At 49.2% G+C, this 11,180-nt stretch overlaps 1 protein-coding gene across 1 annotated transcript in view; it reads left to right on the top strand.

Annotated features, from left to right (window-relative positions):
- The first annotated feature begins 824 nt into the window (after positions 1–824).
- Positions 825–11,180, top strand: part of LOC135057165 (uncharacterized) — a 208,438-nt gene continuing 198,082 nt past the window's right edge. Inside the window, exons 1-3 of the mRNA XM_063963064.1 lie at positions 825–915; positions 8,011–8,334; positions 8,607–8,793. Coding sequence (XP_063819134.1) covers positions 8,710–8,793 — 84 coding nt within the window. The 5' untranslated portion in view covers positions 825–915; positions 8,011–8,334; positions 8,607–8,709. The remainder of the gene's footprint in view (positions 916–8,010; positions 8,335–8,606; positions 8,794–11,180) is intronic.

Raw genomic sequence — 11,180 nt, 5'->3', positions numbered from 1 at the left:
TAGATGAATGAGAAGTAGAATCTGATTGGTTGCTATGGGCAACATCCCATCTTAAATAGAACTCCCGTCTTAATAAATTTACCCCAAAGTCTGTACACGTTTGTGAGTATTTAGGTGCAGGAAATAAGTCAGAGTTACAGTTCTGGTTTAGAGCATAGGTTCTCAAACTCGGTCCTCAGGATCCCACACAGTGCATGTTTTGCAGGTAACCCAGCAGGTGCACAGGTGTATTAATTACTCACTGACACATTTTAAAAGGTCCACAGGTGGAGCTAATTATTTCACTTGCGATTCTGTGAGGAGACCTGCACAACATGCACCGTGTGGGGTCCTGAGGACTGAGTTTGAGAACCTGTGGTTTAGAGGATATCCATGCCTCAGCACAGGTGACGCTCCTCTTACATATAATGGCGCTTCCATATCTCTAGTGCGGGAGACAGAGGGGCTGAAAGATTCAGTTAGCCGTGTAAATCGCCGGAACCCGTCCCAGAGGCTTTGGTGCATTGACCGTATATAAAAGGTAGTTTCTGCTTGCAATCTATGAAGACGTGTTGCCTACAGTAATAGTTGGATCCATAGAGCTGAAGGTACTGGCAGAAGATAGGTACCGTGAACATACATGTCTGCTTTAAAATCCTCCCCTCTGGGAGATCCCAGGGGGCAGGTATAAGTGGGAGGTGCAGGGTGTGTGGTGACATGATTTGGGACTCCGCCCTCTGCTCCGCAATGCAGTGCTTTGCAGACATGGGGAGTGGCTTGCGGTCATGACGACATGATTCCCCAGGAATAGCACCCACTAGCACCAGACCGCCAACATCACTGAAGAAATGGGTTGAATCCGCAAGGTTTGTCCACTCTCCCCGGAGCGCAGGAGATCTCCCATAAATCTCCCCTAATAACGGTCTGATGGCAACGGTGAGTATTTCACGATCAATGGAATGCCACCAATGGTAATCCTAGGTGGCTGATCTCCCAATGGTGAGTGTTGGACCCGCGCATGCGCATTTTGGACATGTGCATAGCATAACCATCGATGGCTAATTAATGATGCAGCCGTCAATGGTCTAAGAGACATCAGATGAGGAGGAAGTTCAGCGATCACTGACCAAAATTATATGCAGATATGGGCAGGGTGTATTATTAATTACGAGTTAGCAATCCTTAATTGTTAATTAGGTCACGGGTGCTCCTAGTGGGTGGGGGGCATTTGGGGATAAGTGGAAGGTAGTGTATGACATTGGAACTTACAATGAAAGCTTTGGCGTGTACATGGAACCTGGGGACACGTGGGGTGCTGCGGGGTAAGTGGGAGGTCTGCATGGCCTGTGGGGCCCTTCTATCAGCTCAGCACCAGAGGGTCCCTGGAAAATCACGGTTCAGCCACACTGAGATCTGCATTTTTAACATTGACTTGAAGAGAGCAGAAAATTATTCAGGTTTAATTGTGAAAAATGGGCTGTTACCGTTATTAAGATGCTGAGAGAGAAAAAGGTTTTTCCTGGCTCAATTTATCAAGAATGTTTTTCTGGGGTGGTTGAGCTGCGCATACGTAAAGCTGGATTAAGCCCCCAATTCCACTTTCATGGAAACTACATTAAAAAGTAATTTAAAAAAAATAAAAAACACAAAAAAAAATAGGATTTTGGTACCTACCGGTAAATCCTTTTCTCTTAGTCCGTAGAGGATGCTGGGGATTCCAAAAGGACCATGGGGTATAGACGGATCCGCAGGAGCTTGGGCACACTATAAAGACTTAAACTGGGTGTGAACTGGCTCCTCCCTCTATGCCCCTCCTCCAGACCTCAGTTAGAAAACTGTGCCCAGGAGAGATGGACAATTTCGAGGAAAGAATTTATTGTTATAAACACAGTGAGTGTCATACCAGCTCACACCTCAAACAGACCGTAGAACGTGGCATTCAGTAGAATACCAGCCAACGGCATGAACAAAACACAGCCACATGCTGAGAGAATATGTAACACAACCCGTGTGTCCACAGAAGCAAAAATACGACCCCGCATGCTATGTCATGAACAACGGTAGCAACCGCCAGACAGAGAAGACACACCACCAGGGTGTAACCAAAAGCAATAACTGCAGACACCGTACGCACTGGGACGGGCGCCCAGCATCCTCTACGGACTAAGAGAAAAGGATTTACCGGTAGGTACCAAAATCCTATTTTCTCATACGTCCTAGAGGATGCTAGGGATTTCAAAAGGACCATGGGGTTTATACCAAAGCTCCAAAACGGGCGGGAGAGTGCGGACGACTCTGCAGCACCGAATGAGCAAACATAAGGTCCCCCAACAATCAGGGTATCAAACTTGTAGAGCATCGCAAAAGCGTTTGACCCCGACCAAGAATCCGCTCGGCAAAGTTAAACCGCCGAGACTCCTCGGGCATTCGTCCAAGAAAAGCCCATCTTCCCAAAAGAAGGAACCTCCACCGACTTCGGTGACGGCAAAGCAGCCGTAGAACGAACATGCCAAACCGCATCCCAGATTCAGCCTGTAACAAACTGCATAACGCAGTCTCCCAAAGTAAGCTGGGAACATACCAGATAAACAGGGCCTCTGTTTCTCCAAACTGAGCCAAATTGATGACTTACATACTCAAATCCCTGGCTAGATCAAGGGAATTTGAACCAGCTAATGCCTAAGTAACCCCCGGCATCAAAATAGGCCAATTTCTGCGAAACCCAGAAACCACTCTTGGTAGAACTACCAACCGAGTACTCAATTCCTCTCTATCCACCTGAAAGATCAAACAAGGCTCTTGTGAGACAAAACCACCACTTCCGACACCCGCCTTGCGGACGTCAAAGTCAAAAGCCTGACCACTTTCCAAAAGAGAAATTTCGTAAAGAAACTTAATAGGCTTGCCTCCACATCGGCTTGTAACGTATGGATAAGCAGGACCTAGCTGAAAGTCCTCCATAGGAGCCTTCCTGGATACACACCGAAACACATAATTACTCCAACAAAGGTTGTAACGCTGTGCCGTCAGTTCTTTCCTAGCCTGAAGAATTGAAGAAACGACTTCACTGGGAACACCCATTCGGCTTAGGATATGACATACAACCGCCCCGCCGTTAGACGCAGCCGCGGTAAGTCCTGATACACGCCCCGATCTTGTTGTAACATTACCTCACGTAAAGGAAGAGGGCAGTAATTTTCTATGAGTAAACCATGAAAACTGTATAGCCAACCCTCTCTGGTTAGACCGGATTTCAGAGGATCATCGGAACCATCGATCATCTTACGCTTACCACTGTCAGAAAAGTGAAAGCGGAGAGGCCACCTAGACCGACTAAAAACACCCACGGTGTCACGAGGATGTCCGCCGCTATATCCTGAGTGTCCCTTAACCTGGAACAATCTCCTTGAGGCCTCTCGTTGAGGCGAGACGCCAACATGTCCAATTGCGACACTCCACAAAGACTTGTCACTTCTGGGAAAGCTTCTCGATGATGACAGTATTTTTCCTGGCTGGATATCATGTCCGCAAAGGAAATCTATTTCTCCGTCGTTTACCTCCGGAACGAAGACTGCTAACATAGCGTTTACCAGACTTCCCCCTCAACTGTAAACTGTGCATCTTCTGCCATCTCCGCTTTTTCCTTGTTCCGCCCTAGCGGCTTACTTACGCCATTGCTGACAAGGCTTCTGGCAGAATTAACACGGCAGAACACGAAGAATACGTTCGTCTAAAATAGCTCTTAATTCAAAGAAGCTTACAGCAGACAAATTTCCCAACTTGACCTCAGCCTCTGGAAATACGTCCCTTGCAAAGGACTGCTCCCCAGCTTCGGAGATCTATATGCACAGACACCAAGATCTAAACCTGGATCCCTAACCTTCATTCCTCTAGAAGGAAAGAACCGAGCAGACACCACAGGAGCGATGTCCTAGCCGTTTTGATTATATTCCGGTGCATGCGCAGGTGAGACCTCGACCCCATTTCCAACTGGTCCCATGAAAACCACTCTGGTATTAGACCTGCTCTCCGAAAAAGGCCTCTCATGCCACATCCATCGGTCTTATTAATAGAACCTACTGATGAGGTGTCACCTCAAAGCCGATCCAACTCTGGATCCTCAGACCTCTCTCCACAGGAAAAACACCGAACCTTAACCGGTCAGTATCTACTCTGAAACCCACTTCTGACATCTGCGTCGTTGGGAACAACAGGCCAATTCCTGCTCCGAAGAACAGCCAGAGATAAACAAGGATATGCACCTTTTTACAGGGACAACCAGACAATGTCCTGAACGTGACGCACCTCTGTTTGGCGTCGCGTGTTACCTCCCCTTCCATAGTGGAGAGGCAAAATCTATTAGAAAAACCAGTAAGGGGAAACAACCGTAACTCAGAATGTTCCCCTTTGGCTTCTATAAATGACTCACAGGTCCTAGTCTATTCCTGGACTAACTGAAAATTAGTAGACAAGTGGTCACCGGAGTGGGGACCAGCCAGATAGACTCAGCGACAAGTGGTGTATGTAGTGGAAACAGAAACTACGTCCACTTCTGCGAACCTAACAAGGCTGCAGGACACTTACCTTTTCACCTTCCACTGTCTACACAGAAAAGGAAAAAAGAACGGTCTCGAACCGGTTAAACGACTGCATCCCACAAAAGAATGCGTCACCAACCGCTGTGGAGGAGGTTACCTCACGAATTTAGACTTACCAGCGGATACCGCCGAGATTGACTGAAGAGAGGCCCCACCAAACAGCTGTATACCTCCCACCAGCATCTCCCGGAGACCTCCTCCGCATTTTTCCAGTCACACCACCTGCTGTCACGTGGCAGCCTGCTGTAATGTTATAAGGAAAAATAAACATAGGCAAGCCTACCCACTCTGGGTAGGATAAATCTATCGGATGCTTACCCGACTACCACACTCAAGTGATACATTGCAAATAAGGTCAAAGTATAGAAATAAAATTTCACTTAGCTGGCTATGTATGATCCTTTGCGACCGGGCTCTGCGTCGACCAGGAGCTGATTGTCATAACTTTCTCTCCGCGTTGTGAAGAGAATAATATTCGGACTCCTTGAGAGGATCGAAACCAACTCGTCCCGGCCAATCTAGAGCTTAATCAACATAGCGACCAGCACATGAGAAGAATACCATTATTTCAGCATTCATGGATATACATCATGTAATACACAATAAAACACCCATATCGTAATCATGCATATATAAAGTTATATCTACACATATATACATATAGACATAACCTATACGCAAGCGGATTGTCCAGACCTGTCAGGTCCCTAGTGACAGTAATGTGTTGTGTATGTGTATGACCATGTACTGACATGTCCCTGATGTGGATCTACCAGGAACTTTACGGCCGACAGAAACTGAGTAAATGTCGACAGCACGGAATAGTAAGCGGGCAAAAATAATAATAATAATCTTGGAACCCCAAGGGGTCTGAGGGAAGCATACCTCTACAATTGTAATAACACTCCCCCTACTTATATATATATAGAATATATATATATATATATATATATATATATATATATATACCAATACAGGCACAAGGCAATAACAGCCTGTTAATTCTTTTACCCAGGAATTACCGTTGATGCCGACAGGGCATCGACCGACCACCGTGTCTCCCCTAGCATGTTTACTTGTTTTTAAGCACACAAAAGTAACCTGCTAATACTTAGTTGTTTGAATCAAGTACCGGCAAGCGTCGGCGAAACCGACAGTTATCCCCACAGGCGCCTTTGACAAAGCCCTCACACCTGTCGACCCATGTCGACTAACCAATAGTGGGTAAATAAAAAGGGAAACTGTATTTATGTATTACAACAAGGATTATGCGTCCATTATCAATCCTAATGCTATATGACACCCATACAGCATTAAAACACTCTGTGCCCCCCTTCCTTCTTAGTACATAGCAAGTCCCGGTGGGGGACTTAGGAAAATGGCGCTGGCCCCTCTGTGAGGGCTAAGCTCCGCCCCTTCCCGGCGCGCTTAAGCCCGCTCGACAAAAAATATATATATATATAACCCTATATTGAGCCGGGGGACCCTATACACAGGGAGATTTCACCTCTGGGAGGGCAACAGACCCCAAACACTATATCCCCCACTGTGTTCGTGCTTGGCGGGGACAGCAGGGAAAAATGGCACTGACTGTGTGTGAGGCTAAGCTCCGCCCTTCTCAGCGCGCTATAGCCCCCCTGTATATCTAAAACCAATCAGGCCGAGCACTAAATATAGGGTAAAGACTCTATATTTACCCAACACCATGCTGCTCAGGGTGCTCCCCTGCGCGCCCTGCACCACAGGCAACCGATCGGCATGCGGGAGCCCCGGCGCGTCGCGCACCCGCCGCTCTCATGACGGGTCCTCCTGTGCGGCGCCCGGGAGCTCCAACTATCTATGCTGCCCAAGGCGCCACCACCCCCCGGCGCCCTGCACCCATGGCGGCCGACGGGGACCACGGCATAACGCGCCTGCGGGGGTCTGTATACGCTGCCCAGGGCGCTCCCCCCCCCCGCGCCCTGCACCCGTATAAGCGGTGGCGGGGAAATCATTAAAGTATACTGGCGGGGGATGAACCGCGGTGCCTCGGCACCTAAATGCTTTTTTGCCAGTTTTACACATTAAGAAGACCAGTAACTTGCTGCCCAGGGCGCTCCCCCCCCCAGCGCCCTGCACCCTGGCCCTCATTCCAAGTTGTTCGCTCGCAAGCTGCTTTTAGCAGCTTTGCACACGCTAAGCCGCCGCCTACTGGGAGTGAATCTTAGCTTATCAAAATTGCGAACGAAAGATTAGCAAAATTGCGAATAGACACTTCTTAGCAGTTTCTGAGTAGCTCCACACTTACTCGGCATCTGCGATCAGTTCAGTGCTTGTCGTTCCTGGTTTGACGTCACAAACACACCCAGCGTTCGCCCAGACACTCCTCCGTTTCTCCAGCCACTCCCGCGTTTTTCCCAGAAACGGTAGCGTTTTTCCGCACACTCCCATAAAACGGCCAGTTTCCGCCCAGAAACACCCACTTCCTGTCAATCACACTCCGATCACCAGAACGAAGAAAAAACCTCGTAATGCCGTGAGTAAAATACCTAACTGCATAGCAAATTTACTTGGCGCAGTCGCACTGCGGACATTGCGCATGCGCATTAGCGACTAATCGCTCCGTTGCGAAAGAAAAATAACGAGCGAACAACTCGGAATGACCACCCCTGTGAGTGCCGTTGGTGTGTGGGAGCATGGAGCGCAGCACTACCACTGTACCTCCGTTACTGAAGTCTTCTGCCGTCTGAAGTCTTCTGATCTTCTCATACTCACCCGGCTTCTGTCTTCTGTCTTCTGTGGGGGGGGGGGGGTGACGGCGCGGCTCCGGGAACAAGCAGCTAGGCGCACCAAGTGATCGAACCCTCTGGAGCTAATGGTGTCCAGTAGACGAGAAGCAGAGCCTTGAAACTCACAGAAGTAGGTCTGACTTCTCTCCCCTCAGTCCCACGATGCAGGAAGCCTGTAGCCAGCAGGTCTCCCTGAAAATAAAAAACCTAACATAAAGTCTTTAGAGAAACTCAGGAGAGCTCCCCTAGTGTGTGACCCATCACTCCTGGGCACAAAGTCTAACTGAGGTCTGGAGGAGGGGCATAGAGGGAGGAGCCAGTTCACACCCAGTTTAAGTCTTTATAGTGTGCCCAAGCTCCTGCGGATCCGTCTATACCCCATGGTCCTTTTGGAATCCCCAGCATCCTTTAGGACGTATGAGAAATATATAGTATAAAGTTCTGTGCAATAAATACTTTTATTTAATAAGAAACTATTTTTTCCATCGCTGCCCCTCGTCACGTGACATGGCCATAGCATATACACTGAAAATAAACAGTGTGCTGTATAATAATATTGATTTCATTTACATTAATTAGAACATGAATACTGGAACAGTTATACTTAAGGCTGTTATTACTAAACAGTAAGCGTGCTAAGCATAAGTATTTCTTATTATTAACAGAATCCCAGAGACTGCGTGTAATGCCATTGGCTCAAGTACTTCAGTAAGCAATGCACCATGGGACATGTAGTCTTACAGTCTGGTATTTAAATAAAGGCAGAACGATAAATAAGCTTCGAATGCAGAACCAGGAAGTGGGGTGGAACGCAGAACCAGGAAGTGAGGTGGAATGCAGAACCAGGAAATGAGGTGGAACGCAGAACACGGAAGTGAGGTGGAACGCAAAACCAGGAAGTAAGGGGGCAGGGAAGAACTATTATTCAGAATCTCGTTCCTGTCACTTGTGGTACATAAAGGGAAGACTGCTACAATGTATCACTACAGGTATTTAATGATTATACTAATACTTATATTATTAATGTCTTATTACTATTAATACTACATAGTACAGTTTTTAAATGCACATTTTACTACATATTGTAGCAATTTGTTTTTATTCCTCAGTCTCATAAAATATACATTATACTTATTGTAGCTGCTTTACTCCCCTTAGTCACATATAATACACATTTTCTATGTTGAAGTTGTGTTTTTATCTATTTTATATTTTTTGCGCAATTGTATTGGCTGCCTGGTACCTCTTCTGTTCCTAAAAGGCTGGATCTGTAAAAAGCCATACAGCGCATTTACTGAACAGAAGTCACGTGACGCTAACACCTGTGTATGAGTTAACGAGTCGTATGTGCATCATCTAAAGTAATGAGGATGGACAGAGAGAGGAATTACACGGTTGACAGGATATTAAGCCTCACCCTGGACATCATTTTTCTTCTTACTGGAGAGGTGAATAATGCTAGGATTTTCATGGTGATATAACTTTATTGCAGTGCCAGCAAACACCAACATTTTCAAGTTTATACAAGATACAGTTGGTTCCACACTCTGAGAGATGAAGGGGTTTGGGAGTGTCACAGTGACATCACTCGTATCTCTAATAGTAACACAGGGACCTGACTGGGGAGGCGAGGGAGTCTGGGAGTGTCACAGTGACATGACTCTTATCTCTATTACTAACAGAGGGACCTGACTCGGGAGGTGAGGGCAGGCCCGCCATCAAGGGAGGACGGTGGGTACTGCAGTCCTGGGCCCGGACTGAGATGGGGCCCGGGTGCTTGGAGTCAGGAACAGGGACACAGGTCAGCTGCCTGCCTTGCGCATCGGCAGGCAGCAACGGAGGGACAGGCAGAACCGCGGCCACATTCTTAATACAGAGTCGGTCGTGAGCCAATCGGAGCTCATGGACTGGCAGCCAATCAGGAGCTGCCGGTCTGTGAGCTCCGACTGGCTCACGGCCGGCTCTGTATTAAGAATATGGCCGCAAACCGCGGCTTTGCTTCTGTCCCTCTTGCCCTTCTGATGCGCTCTGTCCATTCATGGTGCTGTGACCTGGCCCCCTGATCCTGATTACAACCACCCCGGCCCCCTCAAAAGGTACAGTTTGGGGAATGCAGGGAAGGAGGGGGAGCGGACAGTGTGTGTGGTGGTGGTAGAGGGGGGCCTGCCTTGTATGGGTCAGTCCCAGGCCCCATCATTTCTGATGGCAGCCCTGGGTGAGGGAGTCTGGGAGTGTCACAGTGACATCACTCTTATCTCTATTACTAACAGAGGGACCTGACTGGGGAGGTGCGGGAGTATGGGAGTGTCACAGTGACATCACTCTTATCTCTATTACTAACAGAGGGACTTGACTGGGGAAGTTGAGGGAGTCTGGGACTGTCACAGTGACGTCGCTCTTATCTGTATTACTAACACAGTACCTGACTCGGGAGGTGAGGGCAGGCCCGCCATCAAGGGAGGACGGTGGGTACTGCAGTCCTGGGCCCGGACTGAGATGGGGCCCGGGTGCTTGGAGTCAGGAACAGGGACACAGGTCAGCTGCCTGCCTTGCGCATCGGCAGGCAGCAACGGAGGGACAGAGGCAGAACCGCGGCCACATTCTTAATACAGAGCCGGTCGTGAGCCAATCGGAGCTCATGGACTGGCAGCCAATCAGGAGCTGCCGGTCTGTGAGCTCCGACTGGCTCACGGCCGGCTCTGTATTAAGAATATGGCCGCAAACCGCAGCTTTGCCTCTGTCCCTCTTGCCCTTCTGATGCGCTCTGTCCATTCATGGTGCTGTGACCTGGCCCCCTGATCCTGATTACAACCACCCCGGCCCCCTCAAAAGGTACAGTTTGGGGAATGCAGGGAAGGTGGGGGAGCGGACAGTGTGTGTGGTGGTGGTAGAGGGGGGGCCTGCCTTGTATGGGTCAGTCCCAGGCCCCATCATTTCTGATGGCAGCCCTGGGTGAGGGAGTCTGGGAGTGTCACAGTGACATCACTCTTATCTCTATTACTAACAGTGGGACCTGACTGGGGAGGTGCGGGAGTATGGGAGTGTCACAGTGACATCACTCTTATCTCTATTACTAACAGAGGGACTTGACTGGGGAAGTTGAGGGAGTCTGGGACTGTCACAGTGACGTCGCTCTTATCTCTATTACTACACAGGACCTGACTCGGGAGGGGAGGGCAGGCCCGCCATCAAGGGAGGACGGTGGGTACTGCAGTGCTGGGCCCGGACTGAGATGGGGCCCGGGTGCTTGGAGTCAGGAACAGGGACACAGGTCAGCTGCCTGCCTTGTGCATCGGCAGGCAGCAACGGAGGGACAGAGGCAGAACCGCGGCCACATTCTTAATACAGAGCCGGTCGTGAGCCAATCGGAGATCATGGACTGGCAGCCAATCAGGAGCTGCCGGTCTGTGAGCTCCGACTGGCTCACGGCCGGCTCTGTATTAAGAATATGGCCGCAAACCGCGGCTTTGCCTCTGTCCCTCTTGCCCTTCTGATGCGCTCTGTCCATTCATGGTGTTGTGACCTGGCCCCCTGATCCTGATTACAACCACCCCGGCCCCCTCAAAAGGTACAGTTTGGGGAATGCAGGGAAGGAGGGGGAGCAGACAGTGTGTGTGGTGGTGGTAGAGGGGGGCCTGCCTTGTATGGGTCAGTCCCAGGCCCCATCATTTCTGATGGCAGCCCTGGGTGAGGGAGTCTGGGTGTGTCACAGTGACATCACTCTTATCTCTATTACTAACAGAGGGACCTGACTGGGGAGGTGCGGGAGTATGGGAGTGTCACAGTGACATTACTCTTATCTCTATTACTAACAGAGGGACTTGACTGGGGAAGT

Source organism: Pseudophryne corroboree, chromosome 3 (genome assembly GCF_028390025.1).
Source record: "Pseudophryne corroboree isolate aPseCor3 chromosome 3, aPseCor3.hap2, whole genome shotgun sequence".
NCBI lineage: Eukaryota > Metazoa > Chordata > Amphibia > Anura > Myobatrachidae > Pseudophryne > Pseudophryne corroboree.
The sequence above is the reverse complement of the archived record's forward strand: the minus strand, read 5'-3'. Positions and strand labels throughout refer to the sequence as shown.